General features: G+C 40.4%; 1 protein-coding gene across 1 annotated transcript; it reads left to right on the plus strand.

The window, feature by feature from the left end:
• Window positions 1-835: 835 nt before the first annotated feature.
• On the plus strand, window positions 836-27,757 carry KIF3A (kinesin family member 3A). The gene is made up of 18 exons (XM_015826957.1): window positions 836-869; window positions 2,455-2,737; window positions 4,472-4,616; window positions 6,289-6,373; window positions 7,362-7,467; window positions 8,192-8,331; window positions 9,074-9,271; window positions 11,579-11,753; window positions 12,601-12,702; window positions 16,134-16,142; window positions 17,342-17,498; window positions 18,134-18,314; window positions 21,929-22,039; window positions 22,964-23,089; window positions 25,021-25,074; window positions 25,458-25,526; window positions 25,673-25,797; window positions 26,503-27,757. The coding sequence occupies exons 1-18, from the start codon at window positions 864-866 to the stop codon at window positions 26,549-26,551; spliced, it is 2,121 nt and encodes a 706-aa protein (XP_015682443.1). The 5' UTR covers window positions 836-863; the 3' UTR covers window positions 26,552-27,757.
• The last annotated feature ends 208 nt before the right edge of the window (window positions 27,758-27,965 follow it).

Here is a 27,965-nt window from a genome sequence, read left to right on the forward strand (position 1 = left end):
AAAGAGAAAAGAAGCAAAGGAGTGGAGATTCCCACTCACACCCGCTCTCACACACAGAGAGAGACACACACACACCGAGGGCAGGCTGGTAGACGTTATAATCCAAATAACGTCCACTTTTCCCCCCAATTAGTTAATTCGAGACATTCATCCAGTATAGCCAAACCTATCCAACAGGGCACATCCTCGAGTTCGTCCTAGTGTTTCTAAACCTTGACAATTTTAAGGCATGTGGACTTCAACTCCCAGAATTCCACAGCCAGCAATGCTGGCTGTGGAATTCTGGGAGTTGAAGTCCACATGCCTTAAAATTGTCAAGGTTGAGAAACACTGGTCACTACAGCAACGGCTTCCAGAGAAGCAAAGCTCTGTTTCCATCTTACAGGAGAAACAACCAACGGTCCAGCCTCACAAAAACGAGGGCGGTCAGATGGACGCTGCAAAACCCGGACGATCCCCAGATGGCAGCCAAGAGCAAGCGAGCTCTCGCCCCGTCCTTCGCACCCGAGCCCTCTTTTTTTTCCCCCGTCCGCTTCCTCCACCGCGGGCGCCTCTCGTCCTTCTCCCGCTGCCCGGCCGCTGCAATCCTCGTCCTTTCATTGGCTACCACGCCGAGGAGCGCCGGCTCCACGACAAACGGATAACCGACTCCACGGAGACGTCCTGCGGCTCCTCACCTCCCCGGCGAGCCGCACAGTAAGCCCGCCGCGTTCGCGTAACCGGAGGCAATAACAATTTTGTTAACATCGTCTCGGCTGCCCATGTAACATCGACACTTGCGGGGGAGGCCCAAAAGACGGAGGGAGCCTCGCTGCGGAAGGTCGGGGCACGGGTTCATCGCGGGCGGCGGTGGCGGGAGCAGCATGCCGGTGAGCAATTCGCCCCCCCCCAGCCTTCCCTCTGCTCCTTTCCCCCCCCCCCCGCCGGCTCCTGCGCTCCGCCGCGCCGCGGCCCGTTGCTAGGGGCGGCGCTGCCAGGAGAGCCAAGCGAGGTTGGGCACCAGGGGGTGGCAGGGTGGCGGGCTGGCTGCGGGCTGCGGGCGTCTGCACGGGGCTGTTCCGGGGGCCCTTAGAGAACGTGCGGAGGCGCCTTCACGTGTCTCGCAAGGCGGATCCTCCCGGGCTGGACCTGGAGACCCCTCGCCCAGTAAAATCCCACGAGCCGCAAGGATTGTGAATCCGAAATAAAAAGCATAGGAGGTCAGGTAGCAATCGCAGCCAGCGCCTGTGCGATGCCGGGCCTCGAGTTAAGGCAGGGGTAGGCAACCTTGGCTCTTTTATGACTCGTGGACTTCAATTCCCTGCTGGCTCAGGAATTCTGGGAGTTGAAGTCCACGAGTCATAAAAGAGCCAAGGTTGCCTACCCCTGAGTTAAGGTAAACCTCTCCCCCCCCCATCCACATGTGATGGACGACCCCGCCCCTCGCTGCCCTCTCGCAGGAACCTAGCGCTGGCTGCCAATACAGGTAGTCCTCTCGACCTACCAGCACAACTCAGCCCGAAATTTCCGTGGCTCAGCGAGACAGTTGTTCAGTGAGTTTGGGCCCATTTTACGACCTTTCTTGCCAGAGTTGTTAAGTGAATCTCTGCACTTGTTAGTAACATGGTTGTTAAGTGAATCTGGCTTTCCCATTGACTTTGCTTGTCAGAAGGTCACAAAAGATGATCAAAAGCCCCCCCCCCAGGGACATTGTAACCCCTTTGTCAGAATCTTGTCAGAAGATGATAAAAGTCCAGATTATTTAATGCCGCGACCCCAACCGGTCGTAAGTCGAGGACTAAACTGGTCGTAAGTCGAGGACTAAACCAGTCGTAAGTCGAGGACTAAACTGGTCGTAAGTCGAGGACTAAACCGGTCGTAAGTCGAGGACTTTCCCTGCCCGGGAGCGCCGCGCATACGTGGTTCTGCCCCCTGCGCCGGCCGAGGCGTAGCTGGCAAGCGGCAGAGACGGAGCAGGCTGACCACCAGCTGGCCCAGCCCAAGGGAGGTAAGGCACCCGCCGGAAAAGGGGGAAAAAAATGGCGGACAAAAAAATGGCAGACAGCCTTGCTTGGCGACCCCCATGAAATGGTCGATCGACCCCAAATGGGGTCCCAACCCACAGGTTGAGAACCACTGGATTAAAACTATATTTTAAAAGGAATAAATATATTTCTTCTAAAACTTCTAAAGTGCCTTTATTGAGCCCGCTAACCACAAGAAAATCATGCCAGATCAGATTGAGAATATTTCATAAAACATTTTGGTGCTTTCTTATTATTTTTTTCGGTGAGCACTTAACTATAATCCAAACATAGAGGATCTCATATTTTCCAAAAATGGTTATTGCCAAATTGCTTCAGAAAGTGTTTTATTTTTTCCTATGGGAGTTCTGACTGTAATCATATTTTTGCATCTTGGCTTTGTTTCTTGCTCTTTGCCGAATAATAATGAGGCATTTCTTTCTCCTTGTAGATCAACAGATCTGAAAAGCCAGACAAACCTGATAATTGCGATAATGTCAAAGTTGTGGTTCGTTGCCGGCCACTCAATGAGCGGGAGAAGGCGATGTGTTATAAAATGGCTGTCAATGTTGATGAAATGAGAGGCACTATTACTGTGCATAAAACAGATTCTTCCAATGAACCTCCCAAGACGTTCACTTTTGATACTGTATTTGGGCCAGAGAGCAAGCAACTTGATGTCTATAACTTGACTGCAAGGCCAATTATCGACTCTGTTCTGGAAGGTTACAATGGTAAGTGCTTCTTCATTCTAACAGGATGAAGAAAGGGGAGGAGGGAGAGCCAGTTGTAAACTTTTTTGCAACACAATTGCCTTCCCTAAACCTTAGAACTACTTTGCATTTGTGTGTGTGTGTGTGTGAATAGATATGTATAGACACACACATGCACAACTTTTATTCTATTTCATTATAAAATCCCCTACTAACAGAGTGGATTTGTTTCTTTTAACATCTCTACTTTGAGCCACAGAGAAGCAATCTTCAAAAGATTCCTTCAAAGTGCACTAAGATAGAGAAAGGTTGTACTTAGTTTCTGTGGAGACCTTTTTGCTCATAAAAATAATCATATGACGGTCTGCCTTTCTTCACATACATGTAATGCAAGATAACAGTCCGGTTAGACTTATTAAACCAGGATCAGCCAATCCAATGCTCACTATGTTTGGAAATAGCATCAGAGTCATGTCTGTTAAAGCTAAACTGTATACAAGTCTTTAGATACTTGTTTTCCCCTAACAGTTACAAAGACATTACAAATAGTCCATCTTGTTCATTAACCATTCAAAGTTGCAACGACATTGTATGAGAGGGATTTGCAACAGATCCTCATAGTTGTGGCCATTGCAGCAGCCTTTGGTCATGTAATCACCATTTGAGACCTTCTTTCCTGGCTTTTCACAAGCAAAGTCAATGAAAAAGACAGCAAGTCAATGGGGAAGACAGACACAGATGTTAGCCAGGATGCCGCTTGGGATTCATCTAAGAATGGCAACTGGGATTGCTGGAACTGCCGTCATAAATTGATAGAGTCACACTACATCACACTGTATAAACACATCACTTAGCGATGTAGTTTCTGGTCCCAATTGCTGTTGGTAAGTGAGGACTACCTATATACTCTTTGTGTGTGCAACTCCAAAGTGGTGTTTTTCTGGTGAGACATATGTGATCAGTCATTTCTTCGATTGTTGAGAGTTTGGGGGTGTTCAAAGATGCCCGTTTTTGGTTTTTTTTGTGAAACCTGATTTGCACATTCTGGATTAATGTGGACTTAATATGTTCATTTTGTGAAAACATTTTCTAACATTGAATAAATACACTGTATATAGAAAATTGTATTTTAGGCTTGGGGAAAAAAAATATAGGTAGTCCTTGACTTATGATTACAACTGAGCCCAAAATTTCTGTTGCTAAGCGAGACATTTGTTAACTGAGTTTTGTCCCATTTTATGACCTTTCATGCCATCGTTGTTAAGCGACTCACTGAAGTTGTTAAGTTAGCAAGACGGTTGTTAAGTGAATCTGGTTTCCCCATTGACTTTGCCTGTCAGAAGGTCGCAAAAGGTGATCATATGATCCCAGGACATTGCGACCATCATAACCCTGAGAGTTGCCAAGCATGTGAACTTCCATGTAACCATTGGGATGCTGGAATGGTCATAAGTGTGAAAAATGGTCATAAGTCGCTTTTTTCAGTGTCATAACTTTGAAGGGTCACTAAGCGAACTGTTGTGGGTTGAGAAAGGTATATTTTTAAACAAAAAGAAATCACAGTTTGATTCAGTAATGGGGTGAAAGAGCATCATGAATGAACACATGAGAAAGTGACATGAACATGTGAGAAAGTGACGTGCTTCATGCTTGGAAGTTTCATTAGGGATCCTTACTTGTTGGCGTGTACATACACAGCCATGGCCTGTCCCCTCAGGATAACTAGGAGTGCTAAAGAAAGGATTTATATTACAGGTACCATTTTTGCTTATGGACAGACTGGAACAGGAAAGACTTTTACTATGGAAGGTGTCCGGGCTGTACCAGAACTCAGGGGAATCATTCCCAATTCCTTTGCTCATGTATTTGGACACATTGCAAAGGCTGAAGGAGATACAAGGTAAAATAATTCATTTTCTTTCTGCCACTATCAGCTATACTTCGGAAGTGCTTTCCTGGACCAGACTGAAATTCCATCTCATCCAGGACTTGTTTTCTGACTGTGGAAAATTAGGTGCTGGTGGCAAAGCACAAGTAGGACACGAAGTAAGCGGATGTGGTCACACTGAGAGCTGGAAAGCACTGCCAGTGCTACTTGATCTTTTCTACCCAGAGTCTCAAGAACTTAGAAACAAATGCACGCTCCCTGCTCTCTTTGTGAACCAAAAGCTCTATTCACCCACATATTTATACATCGAGGCATGCTTACCTGACTCAAAGTCTAGGTGGCCAAGCTGGGTTTGAATTCCAGAAGAAATGAGGCAGGTACATAGTTTCCAACAAGTTTGACCAGTACTATTGTGGCACTTCTTTTATATCACTTGGCATTTTTGCTTCAGAATGCCATTGTCTCATCCACTTTACATGGGAACTGTCTGTTGTTTTAGGAATGGTTCTTGTTCTTCAGAGTCATCCATCTTGTCCTTGAACCGAACTCCTTTCTGCCTTTTGGGCCTTATATCTGTGGAGGGCAAATGCATCCTGCATTTTTTCACACATGCCCATTCACACAAATATATAGTCCAAAATTAGGCATTATCACTACAGTATATCGTTGCAGTGATTGGCATGGCTTGTTAGTAAGAACATATTGGCATTAATATACTGATTGGCATATGTTTTATTAATTAGTCTGATTAAGTCTGATTATACATGGTTAATGTATTTAAACAACTTTTAGTTTTCTTTTCATATTCAAAGATAGACAGCTTTTGAAATTTGCCTTAAAATATCTAATGCTCCTGTTGATTTGTCAGTAGCAATGACTTTTCTAAACTGATTAGATGTTTCATGAAAAAAAATACTTTGGTACATACTGCCTCTAACAGCACTCAGCACTCAGCTTCTTAGAAACTTACTTGCCACCCAGAGTCACTTGATAGTAAGATGGATGGCATATAGGTTTAATAAACAAATTTATAAATTTAATTAGGTATTTATTTCATTTAAAAAACTTGAGATCCACCAACTCAAGCCTTATCTGAAAGAAATATTGTGTACCAAAATTGTTTTGAACACGCTAACTTAAAGTAACCTGGTTATTACACATACACTTTTGACTATCCAAAGCTTTTTTCTTTTTAGTATAATTTAGAATAAAGGGAAATCATTTTGGTTGAACTGTCATTAAACAATTAAGAATAACCAATTCTTGGGCATTTCCTGTAGAGATTCTAGAAATTTGCAGTAGATCACCATTTAACAAGGTGGATTCACTATTCTCCTGTAGTTTTCCAGAAAAAATGGGATGCCTTACTGTAGAAATCTGCTCACAAAAGATCGGATTGTATTCCCTTGTCTTTACTTCATAGGTTTATGGGGAAATCATACTGGGCATGACATTTGTATTGCATTTCTATCTCAAATATATTTCTTTTCTTAATTTGAAATGCCCCAAATGGAATCTTTTTTTTTTAATGATAGAGGCTATAAGCCTCTTTTCAAAAGTTCCCTTAATTTTTTAAAATCATTTTTGTGTATCTTCCCCTTTCTCTTTCTCCCTCACTTAATCTTTCATAAATTAAAATTAATTCTGGCAATGTTTTTGCTGTAACTGTATTTTTAAACTTCAGGTTTTTGGTTCGAGTTTCTTACTTAGAAATCTACAATGAGGAAGTACGTGACCTCTTGGGAAAGGACCAGACACAGAGGCTTGAGGTAAAAACTTAAAACTCTTCGAAATAACGCCGATTATTTCGGAATAGGCTTTTTATGTGTTTGTTTTTCTAATGAAATGCACCATATTTGTATTATTTGTTTATATTTTATTTGAAAAATTAATAAAAAAATTTAATAAAAAAAACCCAAAACTTAAAACTCTTACCATTGTGAAAACTAGCTGCATGATCATCTCTTTAACATTTACACAAATGACATTCGAGCACTCGCCTCTGATTTACTATGGTTTTTCACACAGTCAGCCAGATGTTTAGACTGGATTTGCCATTTTTATCCATCTATCAAATCCTTCCCAAATCCCTGGGATAGGCAGATGTTGTTGTTTGATGGTATTAAAGGTATCATCACAGGATGAAAGCTGTTCCAAGAAAAGCTGCCTTTTGCAATTGACTGGTGGTTATTTTGTCAATGTTGATGGTGCTTCGGGTTTTCTGGCCTTGCACCCAAGGCACCTAGTCCTTTTGGTATTATCTTTGTTTTCTTTTGCCATAGCCGTTCTACTTCTATTTGTAGGTCTTTATATTTTGTGAATTTCTCCAGTTCTTTCTCTTCTCTTCTGCTGCCTCCAGGTACTGAAAAGTCCACTATCCATATTTTTTTTGTCTTTCTTATCAACAATAATTAAGTCTGGAGTGTTATGTGTTTGTACGTGCTAGTTATTACAAATACACACACAAACATAGCGAATATCCTGCCTTTTTTCTCCACAACAATCCTGTGAGGGAGACTGGGTTGAGGGAAAGTAACTGGCTCAAAGTCACTCAGCTAGCTTTCATGCCTAAAGGATGCCTAGAACTTGCAGTCTCTTGGTTTCTAGGCCAAGATCTTATTCACTGCACCAGATCGGCTCTCTTTAATATTCTAAGAACATAAATACTTGTATGGTCTATTTTACTGAATATAAAGAATGTCAGTTATTTTAAAATACACATCGCTCATAGGAATTATTAACTAAAATGTCTTATAGGTTAAAGAACGACCCGATGTAGGAGTCTATATCAAAGATCTTTCAGCCTATGTTGTAAACAATGCAGATGACATGGATAGAATTATGACTCTTGGCCATAAAAACCGTAAGTTGTATAGCCCTAGTTAAATGTTTCATAGTCTTTGTGGAATGTCCTCCGTGTCATTAAATGTGACCATTCATTATAAAAGCGTAAGAAAAACCATCTATAATATTTATGGTGATTCCTTTTGTCTTTTCCAGCGTAGCTGGCTCAGTATACATGTGGTTCTACATATGCAGCCTTTGATATTAAAAAGTGATCAAATTTGAATTTAATTTGGTTTTTGATGCTTGCCTAAGTTTCTCATTTTTATCTATATAAATAAAAATGTAAATGTTCGTTTGTTCAAAATCTTAAATCTCCGAAAGTTCTTCACCGATTGCTTTGAAATTTTGACACAACGTTGCATTTGAATACGCGCATGTTTCTATATACCTACTATTATATAGATGTCACACCTGTGACAGGTAAAAACATGCTTTTTTTTGAAAAACAGCACCATCTGTTGGACGTAAAAGCAACACACTTCTTTTCCATTTAACCAGACTGAGCTGAGCCACAGCAATGCGTGACCGGGTATAGCTAGTAATTAATATAAATATAATAAAGCATACTGGTAAACTGAAGACAGCTTGAGGAGATAGGGTTTTGGTGCCTGTTCATTCATTCTGTTACTTTCTCTCCTCCCCCCTCTCCCATGTTAGAACAGGGCTGCTGGAACAGTGTCAAAAAAAATCAAAAAGACTTGTTATTTTAAACTTTTAGTTTCCCTTCTCTGTGTCAATAGGTTCTGTTGGTGCCACTAATATGAATGAGCACAGCTCCCGTTCCCATGCTATTTTCACAATCACAATTGAGTGCAGTGAGAAGGGTGTGGATGGGAATATACATGTCCGTATGGGCAAGCTACATCTAGTGGATCTTGCAGTAAGTTTTTCTTTTCATACGTTTGTAGCATGTCTGTCATGGGTATTACAGCCACTGTAGGGATTTCCTCTGTGTTTCTAGAGAAGCTGCTAGAAATTGCTAGTTGAAGTGGAGGAATGTCTTCATGTCCTTAAATGAACCTTCATTTCCACACCTATGCTGCCTTACCTCTTTAAGGACCCCTTCTCCATATGTTTGGGCTTTTTGTTCCTACCTGTCAGGATTGAATCGCTATGATGCCTGCTAGCTTCCATCATTAATCAACTTGCCATAGAAAAGGGGGGAGGGGTAGAAAGCACAGGGAAGAAACGGGATTCCTTGCGGACCGTGAGGGCCTGCAAGAATGCCAAGGTCACTAACACAGGTGCTTGATGGAGAAGTGGACTGTTCCCATAACAAACCAAAGTTCTATGATTGGACAGTGTGAACACTGTGGGGCGCGCGCAAGGGAAGCTATTGTTTAACTAGACAATTTTTCACACAGGAAAACCAGAGCTGGTTTTGCTTCTTCAGTTCCAAGATGCACATTCAGTAAAGCTTATCTTCTATGGCACTCAATCACCTTGAAGATTCCTTTTTGGGGGTTCGCTAGTCGGACAGCTGACACTACCCTCTTGCATGTGGTTTCAGATCAAGGGGACAGCCTTTTTCAGCTGCTTTATTCAGTGCTCTTCTTTGAATAAAGTATTTCTGGAAGAGCCCTTTGCTCCCTAACTCTCTGCCTCTTTCTCTCTTTCTAAAGGGTTCAGAAAGGCAAACAAAAACCGGAGCTACTGGGCAACGACTGAAAGAAGCAACAAAAATTAATCTTTCTCTCTCCACCCTTGGGAATGTCATCTCGGCGCTGGTTGATGGAAAGAGCACTCATGTGCCTTACCGTAATTCTAAACTGACTCGACTACTCCAGGATTCTCTTGGTGGCAACTCCAAAACTATGATGGTAATAATAAGGAAACATTAGTGATTCATTCTGAGCAAGTAAACGACAGTCCAGAGGCTATCAGGTTGTGGATGGGGAAAGCAGGTTCTAGCTCAGTCCAAACAAGATGGAGTTACTGTCGATTCAGAGATGAACTGATTTGCAGCGCTACAACTCTTTGGCTCTTGATGGCATTGTTCTACCCTCAGAAAGAACATGCTCCCAATCAAGGGTCTTGGACTCACAGCTCTTGCTCAAAGATTAGGTAAAGACTGTGGCCAGAAGGGGTTTTGCAATCTGTGGCTGGTGTGCTTTTATCTTGAAGAGGAGGCATTGAAAAGAGTTACTTATGCCTTTATCAGCTCTAGTTTAAATTACTGTAATTTGCCCAATGCAGTTCCCCAATAATCTCAGTTGGTCCAGAACAGAGCGGTGGTTAGTTGCATTATTGCTGTGATACTCCTGTGGTATTCCTGTGATGCAGGAGCTACATTGGCTACCAGTAGGGAATTCAAGTGCTAATCACTATCTCATGTGGGTCAGGGTCTGAATATCTTAGAATCCATGATAGTTTCTGTCTGTCCCATGATAGTTTCTGTCTGTCCCATGCCATTAACTAGGGAGTGCCTGCTAATGAACGCCACCTCCCAAGAGGTGCAGAAGGAAGGGGACCTGATAGTATCTTCCCTCCTTTGGAACAACTGCTCCCTTGAACCAAGGATGCTTCCCTCCTCCCCACCCCATCTTCACAGCCTTCTGGAAGCAAGTCTACATATGGTTCTGCTGGAAGGCCTTGGGGACTAAGGATAAGCAGTGCCATATCAAATGCCAATTAAAAATGTAGCTATTATTTTAGTATCAAAACTGGAAAAAAAGGATTATGGATTATATTGATAATTTATAATTCTGATTTTATTGTACACTGTATACAGTACAATATACAACTGTGTTATACTATAAATTCTGCAAGCAAACTACCTTAATAGCTTCAGCTCCTAGTTCTCCTTAATGATTCTTCTCACCACTTACATGCTATTTGCACAGAACGTTAATTCCCGTATGCAACCACGAATCCTCATTTTTCAGCTTTTGAAGTCTCCTGACATAATAGCTGAAAATCAGTTTAGCTGTTTAGCTTCAACTTCTAAGCAAGACCAGCCAGGTGCTGTGAGGAGAATACGTATGATGGGTGCCACAAAGTACTGGTAATCATAAGCAGTAGCCAGAGAAAAAGTGTTGCTTTTCAAAGTATTTCTGTACAGGTGGCCAGCCACATTTATATCTGAGGCACTCCATTCTAGTTCCTTTTTAAATATTAAGTTATCACAAGCAGGCAGTGTTTGCTTCTTGGAGCATGCTTCCATGAAGCATGTAAAGTCTTCAGTGAGCTGTTTTGGGCCCTCTTCCTTTCAAGGTTTTTTTTTTCCTCCCTTAAAGCTTTTTCATAGTTCTGCAAATACTGGATTTTCCTCAAGCTTGTTGAATTCTCCCTCTTGACATAACATCCCACTCCTAGAAATGATGCTTGCCATTCAGAACTGTATCAATTGGTTCTCTATTCCAGGGCTTTTCAACCAGTGGTACGGGTACCACCTGTGGTACATTGGCACCTGGCAGGTGGTACGCGATCATCCTAGAAAAGTAGTGGGGGAGGGGAATGAGAGCGCCGCTGGGCGGGCAGGCATCTTGCTCGGCTGTGCCTTGGGGGGCACTTTTTTCAGTGCCATTGTAACTTCGAACAGTCACTAAGCAAACTGTTGTAAGTCGAGGACTACCTGTACTTTATCACTTTTTTTCTTTTTGGGGGGGGTTCATCAAGTTTTTGACACCTTGCTAGGTGACTGGTGGTACTCGGATATTGCCATATCCTAAAAGTGGTACAATGGGTGAAAAGATTGAAAAGCCCTGCTCTATTCCATTGCCCAATTTGTTGCAGTTCAGTAAGGATAAATTATGAACAATTGGTTTTCCCCCAAGCGTTCCATGCCAGGAATGTAAAGAACTGGTGCAGTGGAAGATGATCAGTGGTTTTGGCTTTGATGGTGCTGATCACCTGCCTACTGTGGAGAATGCCATTGTCCAAGCATGGCTGGAGAGGTATGCTATTTTTGGCTTTGAGCATTTCTGGGTTGGGATGTATAGGTTTCCCCTTATGCTTAGTTCTGAAAAGCATACAAAATGTTCTTGCGCTTAAAATCCAACTATCTTAGAAATCTAGCTTCAGCTTAACATTTGACCATAATGTTGCACTAAATTGAGAATTGGACTGCTGTGTACTTAATTGCAGGCTTTTACGCTTCTTTCCCTTTTTTCTTTCTTTCTTTTTAGTGTGCAAACATTGGCCCAGCAGACTACAATTATGATGAGACCATCAGCACTCTGCGATATGCTAACCGTGCTAAGAATATCAAGAATAAGGCTAGAATTAATGAAGATCCAAAGGATGCCTTACTTCGCCAATTTCAAAAAGAAATTGAAGAACTTAAGAAAAAGTTGGAAGAAGGTAATTTGTTCATTGTCTCCTATTAATATACGTTGCTTGTAATGTCCCATTTTAAATGCATTCCAAGTTCTCCAATAAAATAGAGAATGATGAATGTAGATTTTAATGTGTATATCAGATTATCCTATGCTTGCTTCAAGAAGTTAGGATGATAGATGGATTTGTTTTCCCTCTCTTTTTGTCTTCGAACATCTTGTAATATAGCTTAGGCTGGGAGATAGTGAGTGTCCTAAACCTACCTGTCAAATTTAACAGCTTAATGTCTTCTTTAGTCTAAGTCCAACATTCAACTTCCACTCATAGTTTTAACTTCTTTCAATGAAATATTACACCTACTGACTGTAGTTAAGAATGTGTTGCAATTATCAATTACTCTTATTCACTAAATGTAGTTTTGTTTGCAACAAATACAAGGCAGTAGGCACAATCAGTTACATTTGATAAGAAATAGAGCCTTTGCTAGCCAGACCAGTTGCTAAGCATTTCTTGATAACCTGCTAATTATTTTGATTGGTTTCTTTGTAGTCCTATTTTCTAACAAAACTAGTAAAACTAAAGGGTAAAATTAGACTGGGATTTAAATTAATACACCAGGACTCTGTAGATAAAAATTAATTTAAAATCATTAAAATAAGAAGAGATTGGACAACCATTTGTCTGAAATGGTATAAGGTTTCAAGCCTGAGCAGGGGGTTGGACTAGAAGACCTTCAAGGTCCCTTCCAACTCTGTTATTCTATTCTATTCTATTCTATTCTATTCTATTCTATTCTATTCTATTCTATTCTATTCTATTCTATTCTACTCTCTCATTTGTTTCTTATATTAAAAATGCCAAACTACTGCAGGGGAAGAAATCTCTGGTTCCGAGACCAGTGGCTCTGAAGAGGATGATGAAGAGGATGACGGAGAAATTGGTGAAGATGGAGAAAAACGAAAGAAACGAAGAGGTAAGGTGCTTTCAGATCACTCGATGTCATCTTTAGTGTTTTTTGCCTGAGTGCCCACTGCAGTTATTTGTCCTTCTGTAAAATTGTATTTAGTTAACTCATGACCATTAAGGAAGGGGGAGGGGTTTGAGAATAAAATAATTGTGGGGCATAATGACTCTCAAATATCTTCAGGCTAGTCTTGATGTTTCCTAGACAGCACAAAAGTTAAGTTCTGGGTTTTCTTCTGAACTTTGGCTTCTACTTCATTTATATTAATGTGCTTTGGAATTTGGGGTGTTTGTACATAGAAGTTTGGCTGAATGCATTGGACACATTCATTCCTAAAGACAATATTTTTGTCTCCTGTTTGGTGATTGTGGGGAAAATAATGATGGCACGATTAAGCTTTACCTCTAAAAATAAAGGCTATCCTTCTTTGCTGCAGTGGCCTTCTAAAAAGAAAAAAAACCCTGCAAGACTTTTAAGTTTCCTGTTGATTTTCATTCAGTTTAACTTAATTTTTTAAAATTTAGTCATAAAAATATAGCTGTGACTAATACTGCAATTTAATTGCACATAAGATAACTTAGTCTACTGGATATATCAAGTCAGGGTAGTAACTTGAGATAGAATTTCAGAATCTACTTTCAAGCTGAGTAATGTGCTATGGAGACAAGGGAGGTATATTTGAGTTTCAGTGTTCTGGATAGGGAAAATCTACTGCTATTTGGTTGCAAAATGTCTTCTTTTAGGAGTCCTCATCGATGTATAATTAATTGGATAGCACATGACCCGAAACCCGCCAATGCATTACTGATTTAAACAAACCTTCCCCAACCTGGAGCCCTCCAGATGTGTTGAGCTTTAATTTTCCTAAATTAAATGTATTTTGCCAGGGGATTATGGGAGTGGCAAGCTCAACATATCTGAAGAGCACCAGGCTGGGAAAGGTAGTTTAAATCAGGGATGGGCAATTCACAAGCCCATCAATCCCCAGGCACACATTTTGTGTACTTCAGAGCTCCCTCTGCCATATTTTAATGATGGTTTTCTCAACCAATATTTAAGGTCTGTAGACTGCTGTGAAGTTGGTTCTGTTTGCTTTTTATTTGGGGGATTTCTGCCTGGCCCCATCTACTTTGCTTCCTAGCTCAGTCGAATTCCTTGAAATCCTGGGTCAGAACAACAAGTTCAAATGCCTTTTTTTAAAAAAAAAAAAATCTACCTTTGCTCTAAGCAAACATTTTGTGCTTATCTGAAACGAGTCCTAATTTGGTTGAAGCAAAAGGACTGATGCTCCTTTCCCCCTTAATGGATTTCTTCCTCCTCTGAGTTTTTAATTGATGCATTGTTGGTTAAACCCCAGACCTTTAATAATAATGTTTAATAATATTATTAAAACATTGCCTGAAGAAGGAAGTGAGAATTGCACTTCTTTAGGGAGACCCAAGGGGTTGTGTTTGTTGATTTCTCCACTCACCCTCAGAAATGACCTGGGGAGCATTTGTCAGCCAACCGGGGTGCATTAATTCTGAGCCGTGCAGTGGCAGAGCAGGGCTCTTAAAGGAACATGAGCCGATGCATCAAGGAGTCAGTCTCTCTCTGAGGAGTTTTGGGTTGGTCTTTCGCCCTTTAGATCTAACGTTCAGCATGTATTTCTTGTTTCTTCTTTTTCTTCTTTCCTGGGATTTCCATGGGGCCCACTTCTGTATTTTCCAGGCAGTAGCAGCAGCAGTAGTTCAGAGTCTCCATGCTCTGTCATAGAAAAACCTCTGGATAAAACCTTCACTAGTGAGTGGGAGCTCTTAAGTCATCCAGTGAAGCTTTGGCCTCTCCATAATCCGCGCGCTCATTGTTTTGATGCTGCATTTTGCTCCTTCTGTCCCCAATAAGATCGGTTTTGTTCAGAGTGAAATGTGGATTTGCTCCGCGCAAAGTAAAGCATGCTTTTTCTTTTGCTGTTTCAAACTTGAATTTTTTTTGTTTTGTTTTTAAAAAAAACAACAACACCTTAGCTAAATAGTTTAAGAAAAGGAAAAAAAGAAATATTGGAATTGCTCATATAAGGCAGGATGTCGGGTCACCGAAACGATTTTTAAAAAGGCATTGTTGACACTGATTTGGTACAGTCATACTATAAGCACAGATAGCTTTTTGGCAGATTTTTTTTTCTGTAGGTATATGCTTTGGAAAGGGAACTGGGTTGGATAATCTTTGATACAACTGACATTCAGTGTCACTAGTAAATGACTTTAGACACCTAACACTCTGCTTACGTAGAAGCTTCCCATTAGTTTCTGGAGCAGAGGTGTCAATAGGGTGTGGTTTTTTTTAAAAAAATTCAAAATGGCAGCTTCCATCGCATTATTGCAGGCACCATCTTAACTATTTTGACCACACCCCCAGACACCTAATTCTGGAGGAAAAAATACCCATAACTTAATCATACATATTTGCATGTCAGCTGTTTCCTGCTTATCAGAGTAAATGGGACATCTCTGCTTCAGCAGAGTTTTGCTGATAGCGATCGACTAGTTCCTGGCAGCAGACGTGATGAAACAAGTTCAGTAGATCTTTATTTTATATTTTCATTAATAGTTTGAAACAAAGAGTCTTTTCCCACCCCTCTTCCCTCCCGCTGCTGGCTTTCAATCACAATGGAATGTTTTCATTGAGGAAACACATCACAGTCCACTGAATACACTCCAGCTTGGTATGATGAGTGGGGTAGTGATGGCACCTGCTTTTTGAAATCCGAACTTTCTTTCCCATATAATGGCTTTTCCCCCTTTTGCATGCTGCATGTTTCACAGCATTTCCTCGTCTTATTTCTCTCTTTTCCTCCTTTTTGTTAATCCCCATTAAAATGTGCTACTTTATCTCTAAGGAAACATCTGCATTTTTAGAAAGAAATCTGTCTTTATTCAAATCAACATTACAACCATATTATAATCTATGAATGATGCAGAGAGTTGATTGGAAATTGTGATCAAACACAAAGCAAGCTTGACTGGGCTTGTCTGACAATTGGCTACTTCAAATTCCCCGGCCTTAGTCTAGATAGCATATTATTTTCCTGGATGTTTCTCTGGGCACATTCTCTGAGATAAGGTTAGAGCTTGAACAGCAGAATTAGCATAATACTGTTCAGACAAGCCGTGTTATGTATTGTAATAAGAAAACTGAGGAGTAATTATATTCTTCAGATTCTTACTCCAGTTCAGTTTTAAAATGGAACAATAGGGTTGACCTTTAATCTTGCATTTCGGTGTTCGCCTTTTCTGTAGATAGATGCAAATTTTGGAATGCCTTAATTAATTTTTTGTATTTTTTTAAAAAAAAATAAATCAAGCAATAATATGTTTCTTTTTTTCCCCTCTCCACCCCTTTCCTCTTTGTGCCTGTGCTGCCTCTCTGCGATTTGTTTGCCTCTTCCTCTTAAATGCAAGATCAAGCAGGTTGGTGTGTTTGATTTGCCCTGCATCTAATAGAATTTAAAGAACTTTTTAAAACTTACCTAGCTTTTGTGCTCTAAAATCTTGGTGGATACAGTGGGCATGCAATTCTATTCATTCTGTTTTGTTAATGCAGCGGTTCTCAACCTATGGAAGCGTTGGGGTAAACCCCAGCTAGCTGGTAAAGTGCCCCCAGCGGTTCGTTCCGACAGGCGGTAAAAAAGGGGGAAAAGGCCGCCCACGGAATGGAGGGAACTCGACCCGGTCGACCACCAGCCGGACGAGGCAGAGACGGCGAACGGTCGATGCGGAGCCGGCCGCGTCCCCCGCCTTGGTGCGTACGCGCCGCGAGGTGGGCAGGGAAAGTCCTCGACTTACGACTGGTTGGGTAGTCCTCGACTTACGACTGGTTTAGTCCTCAACTTATGACCAATTTAGTCCTCGACTTACGACCGGTTAGGGGTCACGGCATTAAAAAGGTTGAGAACCACTGTGTTAGTGGATCCAGTGCAGCTAAAAGTGAAATCAGGGGAGGAGGTTTCACCAGGTCGACAAAATTTGAGTAATATTGTCCAAATAAAGATATGGGAGACAAGTCAGAGATTGTCCTTCTATTCAGCAATAGCTCAACTATTGTTTGTTTTTACCTTACCAAAATTGTCCTTCTGAATATTTCACATTGTGGGGAGGAAGGGGTAAAGAGTAAAATGGGGCAAACAAAAAAAAAAGATTCTTCTCTTCCTCCTGCTTCTGTTTCTGCCCTATGAACAAATGACAAATTCTGCTTTAGCTTAATAATTTTGCTCTTTTTTCTTCTTCCAGCATTATATTATTCCAACACTGTGCATCTCATTTTTAGTTTTAAAAGTTAATATCACTAGGGTGTGTATGTTTTTTTAAAATCAAAATCTGTGTCATTCTAAATTAACAAAAATATTTTTGGTGTGATAATATTGGGACATCTTACCCAGTTGATCATTATAAATCAAGCATTTATCCCCGATAGGAATGAATAAAAATATATTTGATGCAAGACAATGTCATGACCACAGAATGGTTATTTCTTTGATTCTTGGGTGATAGATATACTTTTTAGAAATCTCTACATTGCAATGAACAAATCCAATGCAAAACTTTTATTGGTATGACAATATGAGAAAATGCATCTGCTTAATTAACCTTGCTTTTAAATCCTGTGAAAGGAAAAAAGAAAGTTTCTCCTGACAAGATGTTAGAGATGCAGGCCAAAATTGATGAAGAAAGGAAAGCCCTTGAGACAAAGCTTGATATGGAAGAGGAAGAAAGGAACAAAGCCCGGGCAGAACTTGAAAAAAGGGAGAAAGATTTGCTTAAAGCACAGTAAGCATTCTGAAATTTGAGAATACATTTGTAGAATATTCATCTGACAGAGTGTTTATTCTCCAGGCGGATCCTGCTGATTTGTTTGCATAACAGTTCTGATCAGCACAACATATCTTGGAAGGAGGATAAAAGTGGTTGAATAAAAATATTCAAATCACTTCACATGCATTATCTAATTGAAGCTCTTATAATAACTCATAAGGAAAGTTGGCATTATTATTTCTTTCATCCCTATTTATTGAGGTTTAGTGAAATTCTTATAGAAACATCAGAGAAGTAACAATATTTGTTACAACAATTCCAGTGACACAAGAGCATTAAATTAGAACATCCTGAGAGAAAAAAACCAGGTTTCCTTTGTTGTAAATACAGCTGTACTAGGGTTCCTGATACATCAGGTTAATTGCTGAAAAGTAGAACATGTTCAGCCTGGCTGATGTTGAGAAAACATTATGCCAATCTTAAAATCATCCTAAATACCTCTACCATAGTCTTAATTTACTTAGTGAATGTAAGGAATTGTTTAGGACTTCTGGCATAAGCAGTATGAGTTGCTCCATTATACTTGGGATTTTTAGCTGTAGAATCCTGGCTGTAGGAATGCAAAGGTTTTTTTTCTTCTGTTTCTCTAGGCAAGAACATCAGTCACTATTAGAGAAGTTGTCAGCTTTGGAAAAAAAAGTGATTGTGGGAGGTGTGGATTTGTTGGCTAAAGCTGAGGAGCAAGAGAAACTTCTGGAAGAATCTAACATGGAGTTGGAGGAACGAAGGAAAAGAGCAGAGCAACTCCGAAAAGAGCTGGAGGAGAAAGAGGTCCATTTATTCTCTTGCTGAAGTATTGATTTCTTTTATTCTAAACAGCCCCCATGATGCTGTTCTTCATCTATGTGTCCATATGTTCAGGCAAGGCTAAGGAATAATTAAGAAGTAATAGCTATATCTACATAGAACATGATAGTATCCAAAAGTTTAGAGATATGTCCTTTAGTACCGGAAAGAGGGAAATATAGTCCAGTGAAATTCTTTTACTTTCTACAACCCTATTTTTTAAAATAGAGCAGAGTAATCAACTAGCATACTTACCATCATAAATTGAAAAAGAAGCAGAATTCCTTTATGGCACCCTTGAAATGAAACCAATATTGAAACTTTTCTAGACAAATGAGATGTAACTGAAGAAAATATAATAAAAAGAAACGTATGCTTTAACTACTAAAGCAGCAGCTCCCAACCTTTTCTATACCCCGCAGCCCTAGAACGTTTCTGATATATTCTTGCACCCCTTATAAAAGTTCAAAATAACGGCAACGAATTATGCATATACACTATAATTTTGAAAACCTAAGTTTTTGCACCCCTTGTAATATCATCTCGCATCCCCAGGGGGTGCGAGCACCCCTGGTTGGGATCCCCTGTACTAAAGGAAGCAGAGAAGGAAGCATCAAGTCAAAATGTAAGTGTGCGATGATCAAGGTGTCATGGTTCTGACTAATGAAACACTTCAAAGAACTTCCAGGCATTTTATCCTAAAAAAGTCTTTTTATTTATGTGACAAAATGTCGGCACAGGCATGATGAAAGGGAATGCTAAGATCTGAAATTCCCACCCACCGAGCAGTTATTTTTGCTAGCATTTCCCCTCCCTTATTCTGCTGTCATGATTCTGCTGTCATGATTTACGTTCTCCAATTAGTTTGAAGGGCAAAGGTTCCCTTCCGTCCTCTTTCGTGGGCTTTTCCCTCCTCCCTCATTCTCCTCTGCATTAACTCTAAAAATACCAGACAGTTCTGCATATTTTGTCAAAGCAAGAATATTCAATATTAGCAGCGTTGACACAAGGGTGCCATGTCTGAGCTGCATATATTTGGGCAAGCTCTAGAAGACAGCAAAGAGAAACAAAAATACTTACTCTAATGGTCATCCAGAATTTTGTAGCCCAGACATGACAAACGATGCTTCTGAATTCAGAACTCAAGGAAGCAGTGAAGGAGACTAAATGGGGAATACCTTTTTGAACAGGAGACTGTCCAAAAACATAATGGAATGGAATGGAACTAGAATAGAATAGAATAGAATAGAATAGAATAGAATAGAATAGAATAGAATAGAATAGAATAGAATAGAATAGAATAGAATAGAACTTTATTGTCACTTTGAATGTACACTAATCAGCATACATTAAAATGAAATTTCATTGCATTCAGCTCTCAAAGGGTCACCACCTCTGATGTACACTACATAAATATGACAAAAATAAATAAATAAATACAGAATTATGCATATACCCACATATATTATATCAGGGCTTTTCAACCAGTGGTACGGGTACCACCTGTGGTACATTGGCACCTGGCAGGTGGTACGCGAGCATCCTAGAAAAGTAGCAGGGGACGGGAATGAGCTGAACCGGTGGCAGCACCACACAAGGCTGAGTGAGAGATGGCTGCAGCTGCAGGGCTGTCAGGACTCAGCAGAAGCGCCAGGATCGGCGCTCCTTCAGGACTGTCAGGGCTCACTGGAAACGCCAGGATCAGGGCCAGGCTCCAGCTGGAGCTCGGCGCTGATCCTGGCACTTCTGCTGAGCCCAGAAGAAGCGCCGATCAGCTGGAATGTTGCAGCATCTCTGGGGTCTTGTGATTTACATTCAGATGCTTGGCAACTGATTCATATTTATGATGGTTACAGTGTCCCAGGGTTATGTGAAGTGACCAAAACCTGCTGCAACCACCCAGCAGACGGGGGGGGGGGAGATAAAAACCAAACACCCCCCACCCCACCCCCGCTGCCAATCCTCAACAGAAATGCTCACAACAATGAAAACCTCGGACAGGAGGAAGAGTGCCACTGGGCGGGCAGGCAGGTGTCTTGCTCGACTGTGGCTTGGGAGGCACTTTTTTCAGTGCTATTGTAATTTCAAACAGTCACTAAGCGAACTGTTGTAAGTCGAGGACTACCTGTACCTTATCACTTTTGTCCTTTTTTTTTTTTTTTGGTCATCAAGTTTTTGACACCTTGCTAGACGACTGGTGGTACTCGGATATTGCCATATCCTAAAAGTGGTACAATGAGTGAAAAGGTTGAAAAGCCCTGTATTATATGACACAGAGAAACAAAAGTCTAGTTCGGATTATGTATACATGTGCATGGTGAGAAAAACTAATCTTGCGAGTTTACTAGATGGATGGCATAGGGAACAAAGCTATTACAGAATTGGGTAGTCCTGCTAGAAATACTTCGAAACCTCCTTCCAGAAGGGAGCAACAGAAACAGACTGTAAAGTGAGTGTGTGGGGTCTCTAACAATGCTTTGAGCGCTAAGCACATAGCGCTTATAAGCAGCATCCTGAATACCAGGAAGCAAAAGCAAAAGGAAGAAAGCTTGTCCTTAGTATGTAAGTAAATTCAAAGGAAAGTAGGGGAAATAGCCATATATTGATTATGGCAAAAGTTCATTTTGTCTGCATTTAAGTTGTAGTCCCATAGTCCTAGGACAGCGGTTCTCAACCTATGGGTCGCGACCCCATTTGGGGTCGATCGACCATTTCACAGGGGTCGCCAAGCAAGGCTGTCCGCCATTTTTTTCCCCTTTTCCGGCGGGTGCCTTACCTCCCTTGAGCTGGGCCAGCTGGTGGTCGGCCTGCTCCGTCTCTGCCGCTTGCCAGTTACGCCTCGGCCGGCACAGGGGGCAGAACCATGCATGCATGGTTCTCCCGGGCAGGGAAAGTCCTCAACTTATGCCCGGTTGGGTAGTCCTCGACTTACGACCGGTTTAGTCCTCGACTTACGACCAGTCTAGTCCTCGACTTACGACCGGTTGGGGGTCGCAGCATTAAAAAGGTTGAGAACCACTGTCCTAGGAGCTAATGCAGTTGAACTAATGCAGTTGAACCCATCAAGGCTTCAAGTTCAGTTTCAGCTTCAGGAAAACAAAACTGATGAAAAAATAAAATGGCGACTAGAAGGAAGGAAAAATAGACTTTCCTCTCTCACAGATATGTCCATCTTTATCATAAGCTTCTTCCTTCAAAGAACTGTATGTTTCAAACTCTATGGAGATACATCTTGATATTCATTGGAAAGCATCATATGGAAGTTCCAAATATTTATGATGTAATTGATAGGAAACCACAACCATATAAAAACCCGGATAGTCTTTTTCTGCTCCAGCATAAGTAGAAGATGGAAAATACCTTATGTCCTAATGTGTTAGACTTTGCTAATTAAAGCATTCAAATCAAAGGCTTTGGTGAGCTTTGGTGAGTGTCTGAAATAGATGCCAAATGGCACAAATGGGTGACGAAATATTACCGTACTCTTATTTTATGTATCCTCCTCCATGGCTTATGTAAAATAATGTTCTTGCACTTGCCCATCAGTTGGATAATGGTGGCCAATCTATGGCATTTTATTTTTTAAATGTGAAAAATAGCAAGAGCGATTGGACATTGAAGAAAAATATACCAGCCTGCAAGAGGAAGCTCAAGGGAAGACTAAGAAGCTGAAAAAAGTGTGGACTATGCTAATGGCAGCCAAGTCAGAGGTCAGTATTATAAATAGTGAAAGGTCTGGTTTCAGGATAAAGGTGCTGCTTGTAGGTATACAGAAATGATTCTTGTAAAAGGAAATTGAACATGGCTCAATGGCTTAGTAAGAAGAAACCAAAGAGGAAAATGCTAGTTGGTATGTAGATGTCCCCTGAGGTTTTTCAGGAGACTAAGATTATTTACTGAAGCAAGCATACCTGCTGCATATATTCGTATACAGGAACAAAGTATGCTTGAATTATTTACACTTTTGGTAGCATCGACATAAAAAGAGCAGTTTAAGTCCATTTAATTTATTTTTGGATTAGAGACAACCAAAGAAAATTTTTTTACCTCTTCCTCCAGCCATTTATGCTAGCATGAATTCAATATGGCCTTACACATGGGGAAAAGGAGAGAACTCCTGAATACGTCTTTATGACTTATTTGCTAAACATTTTCTTGTAAAATACATAGATTTGAACATTGTTCTTTGAATTCCCATCTGACTCTGTTTACTTAGATGTGTTTTTGGTAGTCTAAAGTTGAAAATGAGTATTTGGGGGAAAAATCTTGGAGGAAACAATGTTTTTTTAAATCTCATTCACCCTTTCCCTTTATTGCTGATACTTCTAGACAGGTCATAACAACTTAACATTCCCTATAAAGATAATTTAAGTCATTCACATATTTTCCCAACCAAGTGGTTTGTTTGGTTTTATTGACCATTGTTCAAGAAACCTGATGGATTATCTTTAAGTAGCTTTTTTTTTTTTACAGAAACAGCAAATTTAAGAACAGCAAAAAAGATGAAAACAGGATAAGATTGATAGTTTAAAAATGTGATATAAGAATATAATTTTTAAATATCATTGTTAAATATTTTAAAAAATATTCTAGATCTTCACAATGGTATGGTTTGGTTTGGTTTATATTTGTAGATGGCAGATCTGCAACAAGAGCATCAAAGAGAAATTGAAGGTTTACTGGAGAACATTCGACAGCTCAGCCGAGAGCTTCGTCTTCAAATGCTTATAATTGACAACTTTATACCTCAGGATTACCAGGTGAAACATTTCTGATGGTTTTGAGAGATTAAGCAGTGGCAGTTTAAGTCCAATGGTTTAATTTAATTTATTTTTGGAATAGAGGCAGGCAAAAGAAAAAAAAATCACCTCTTCCTCCAGCTGTTTATGCTAGCATGAAGTTTATGCTAGCATGACCTTACACATGGGGAAAAAGAGATCTGGCAATGATCTAGCTGAGCTTGAGGGTGGGATCAAACGCATCATCAATTTGGAGTCAATACACCCCAGTAAGGGAGCTAAGTCCAGCCTTCTTTCAAGTCTGTTGACTCTTATCTGGTGCCAATTTGTCTTAACTATTAGTGGATCAGATTTTTTAAATATTTTCGCAATTTGTATTTTAGTTTGAATAAACTAAAATTTCTGAGGAAAAAAGATTCTTGTGAATAGGTAGCATGAAATAAACTTGTAGTGCTTTAGAATTCTATCTATTCCTGATTTCCTGTGCCTGACAGTAGCTCTAACACAGTAGCTCTAATCTATGATTAGCTAGTAAGTTAGGATCTGCTTCTCAGTGGTGAGCCAGAACAAATGCTTATTTTAAAGAAGCTGTTTGCTGGAACAACTCCTTTGCTGCCCTTATCATATTTGAAGACCAGATATTTTATAAAGGAACAGACGGTGTGATACTTCCCACATATTTTCTCCAGTGTAAATTGATACTTTGATTGCATGAAACTGAGTCCTCGGCCAGTGATGGCGAACCTTTTAGAGTCCGAGTGCCCAAACTGCAACCCAAAACCCACTTATTTATTGCCGGGTGCCAGGTGGGCGTGGGCTACTGGATGGGCGTGGCTGTGGTGGTCATGGCAGATTGGGTGGGTTTGGCCAAGGTGGGCGTGATCACCTCAATGTTGCTCGTGGGGAGGGACGCTTGTGGGGGCTGGACAGGGTTGGGGGAGATCCAGGGGGTCTCTGGCAGGTGGGCAGGAGGCTCGTCCTGCGGGGTGAGACGAGGCAGGGCAGGGGTGCCATTGTCATAGGGCAAGGTGAGGCAGGGGCCAGGGTGGCTGCAGCCTGACACCATCGGCCCCTGCATACAGAGGCCAGCCAGCACATGGGTGCTGGGATGCATCCAGCCATGTGGGACCTCGGCGAGTTAGTGGGCAGCTGGTTGAAGAAGGACGGTTGTCATCTCCGGGGCATGGCCTGTGTGCCCACAGAGAGGGGTCTGAGTGCCGCCTCTGGCACACATGTCATAAGTTCGCCACCTCTGTCCTAGGCTGATCGTTATGATGGCAACACTTGAGTATCCAAATTTAAACTGCACTGAATATCAGTAGCTGGAGGCCAAAAATGTATGTGACTTCAAGTCACTCTTGACTCCTGGTGTGGCCTGGACAAATCCCTGCAGTTTTCCTGGCAACATTTTCTGGAGATGTTTGCCTTTGCCTTCTTCTTGGCTGAGAGAATGACTGGCCCAAAATCACCCTAATGACTTCATGCCTAAGATGGGGCATATAATCTCCCAGTTTTTAACCACTGTATCAAATTGGCTCTCCGAGGTCACAAGATGGGTACTGAGGTCTAAAGCTATCACATTTGTAAGCTTCCACGATAACATTCTAAATACAGGGCTAAATGAGTCCTTTGTTGTTCTTAATTCCTTTATTTATCTTACATTAGACAGCTTCTCAACCTGGAATCCCTCCAGAGAACCATACTGGCTGGAGAATTCTGAGAACTGAACTCTGCACATTTGATAGGTGTTCAGACTGGAAAAGGCAGAGGCACTGTACTTTAGCAGTGAGAAGTTGGGTATAATTTATCAGGAACAGAAGAATATAAATCAGAGCTCAGCCCAGTTAGAAAAACTTTCCTGGGACAATACTGTACCTGTTTGCTTCTGAATCTACTTTATTTAATGGTAAAATGGCCTCTCTTTTTTTTTGTTTTTCGTGATTCCTCTCCAGGAAATGATTGAGAACTATGTTCACTGGAATGAAGACATTGGAGAATGGCAGCTGGTATGTGAGCTTACTTTTGATACCAAAATAATCAATTCTGCAGAATCTGACTCTTATGCTCCTTGTATTAATTTACGAAGCCTCCCCTTAGTCTGTTGCTGGTACAACTGCCAATGGTGATGTTAATAGACTTTCATTATATATTTAAAACATTATCTGGTTGTTTTTTTAAAGGAATGCCTTTTTCTTATACAATTGTCATCTACATGTTTATTTGGAAATTTGTTGGAGCTACATTTCATCTTTAGTAACATATATGGGTTGAAGCAAAGACAAAAATGCCCTCACCTTACATTGGTGAGATCACGCCTCACTGTGATAAAAGCCAACAGTAGAACACAATTAGTTTTGAAATGTCTAATACTTTTTTTTTTGTCTTTAAGAAATGTGTGGCATATACCGGAAATAACATGAGAAAACAGACTCCAGTGGCAGATAAGAAAGAAAAAGATGTAAGTGCAGCCTTTGCAGATGTGTGTTGTTGAAGTCCAGTTTTCAGCTTTGCAGCTATCTTTTATAAATGTTTTGATTTTGATAAGAATACTTTGGCATGATCCATGAACGTTTACTCATCGTGTTCACTTTTTCCTCCCCTCAGCCCTTTGAGGTGGACCTTTCCCATGTATATCTAGCTTACACTGAAGAGAGCTTGAGACAGTCTTTGATGAAACTAGAAAGACCAAGAACATCAAAAGGAAGATCAAGGCCCAAAACTGGCAGAAGGTTAGAACCGCTGTGAAATACTGTTTTGTGCCCAGCTTCAAATTTAAAAGGAGTTGAGATATTTAAGACTGTATGCAAACAAAAGGAACTTTCTCCCCCCTCCAATTGGTATATTAAGAACTCTATATCTCCCTGGACACATGTATATGGGCGGTCCTATTTTGTTTGCATAGTAGAGCCAACAAATCCTTACATAATAATCCTGAATCACTTATCAGTTTAATGGAATATTTTGCATTTATTGATCTACACTTCTATAAGTACTGGGGGGGCAGAACATTGCCTCAATCAAACCTATTACTCTTTACACAAGTCATTAGTAAAAAACAAAGCTTCTAGAGGATCCCATGAAGTTTCAATCAGGAGTATGTGATGGATGTCTTGCCTAGAGTTAGGTCAGAAACTCCCTCCTGCATCTCTTGAAACAACTCATTTATTGCCTATTACGGCCTCCAATTAAAGTGATTTATATCTCCCATTCTGCTACTTCACTCCCCCCCCCAAGTCCACTCATGCCATTGGTCATGACTTTCCTTTTGTATAATATGTAAAATCGGTATCGTTGACTCTTCTGTGAATGTAGATTCATTTTTAATGCTTTGTCATGATCATATTGCTTTTTGTCCTTGGCTGTTTCTTTTGTATATATGAATGCATTGTCTATTTCTTGATTTGACTAATATGCACCATCTTCTTTCCAAACAGGAAACGCTCTGCAAAATCAGGAGCTGTGATTGATTCGCTGCTTCAGTAGGCCAAAACAGTTTTAGATTTTAGTAAAGAAAATGCTTGTGAGGCTTAACATCTGGCCCAATATTATCAGCCTGCGGTTGTTTCCCAAGACCATAAGAAAACAGTTTTGCTTACTGTTGGGTTACTCTTACATCTTCTGTTATGCTAATGTATTAATTCAGATTCAACAGTGTGGGGAAACTTGTCATTGTTATGAATTCCACTAGGCATTGTGCAAAAGCAGCTATTGGGGATATCTTTGTGTTTTAGATTGGTATGTATTCAGTGGAAAAGATGATACATGTGTCTAAATTTTAAACATATTAGCCATATTATAAGTAAACAAACAGATTTCTATAGCCTGACATATATCTTTTCTTTGTCTGTTGCCATTTGCTATAGACATTACTCCCTGTTTGCACAGCTACAGATTTCTGTTTTTTTACATACAAATAGTAGTTAACCATTGTTACAAAATCTGGAAATTCTTCATGCCTCTTGGGCATCTTCTACCATATCTATAGGAGAATTTCTACTTTTCTTTAGCATATATGCATATATTTGGTAATATGAAAAGATGGACTGTTATAAAATAGTGGTGTTGGTTTTCTCTTGGGTGGATGGCGGAAATAAAGGAATCCTTGAGATTTCCATTGTGGCAAGTAACACAGTCTACTTCAAGTATGGATGTTTGATTTATAAGAAGAAGCTCACAGAGATAATTTTAAAGGCAATGTAACTCTAAAGGAACATGCTTTTTCATTTATAACACTAACATTTGAAAAGAGTAAGAGAGTTTAGGAAATAACTTTGGTGTTGCACAAACATTTCTGGGGAGGAACTGCAGATTCAGAATGACAACAGCTAAACCAAGGGATGCTGTATTTACTGAGCACTGAGACACTGGCATGCAGTAGTGTTGGGAATTTAATGTGTTTGTATCTGCTCTTCCTAGATCAGACCTCAATAACATAAAGTTCATAGGAGCCCTACTCCCGTGACGCTATTAAGTGGCACCCACAGAATTCCCAAATTAAACACAAAAGCCTTAAATTGTAGTGGAAATCTTGGAAATTTGGTTCACACTTGCAGGCTTTTTCTCAGGAGCTATTTTAATGATGTTGATGCTAATGTCATTACAATTCAACAAGGGTTTTAAAGAACTGAAGCATCATACTTTTTCATCATTCAGCATATTTGGTTGATCCCAACTAGTTTCAATCCAATATTTTATTTATGAAGATACGCTGCTGCTATCCACAAATGTATTTTATTTACATTTTTATGTCACATTGAGAGTCCTGGAGACACCTGTTAATTGTATATATTTGAAAAATTAATTTTAATCTGACATACTGTGATTTGCATTTTAAAAGCTAGGATAGTAAATGCTCTGAACAAAAAGAATTTAGATTATACTTTGGTAACAGGATTTT

The sequence above is a fragment of the Protobothrops mucrosquamatus genome, unplaced genomic scaffold, assembly GCF_001527695.2.
Source record: "Protobothrops mucrosquamatus isolate PMUCROS unplaced genomic scaffold, P.Mucros_1.0 scaffold3405, whole genome shotgun sequence".
Taxonomy (NCBI): domain Eukaryota; kingdom Metazoa; phylum Chordata; class Lepidosauria; order Squamata; family Viperidae; genus Protobothrops; species Protobothrops mucrosquamatus.

Coding starts and splice junctions, on each gene's coding strand:
- KIF3A (XM_015826957.1), top strand. Junction 4,617..6,288: donor AAGGCTGAAGGAGATACAAG/GTAAAATAATTC, acceptor TTTAAACTTCAG/GTTTTTGGTTCGAGTTTCTT. Junction 25,798..26,502: donor AGGCCCAAAACTGGCAGAAG/GTTAGAACCGCT, acceptor CTTTCCAAACAG/GAAACGCTCTGCAAAATCAG.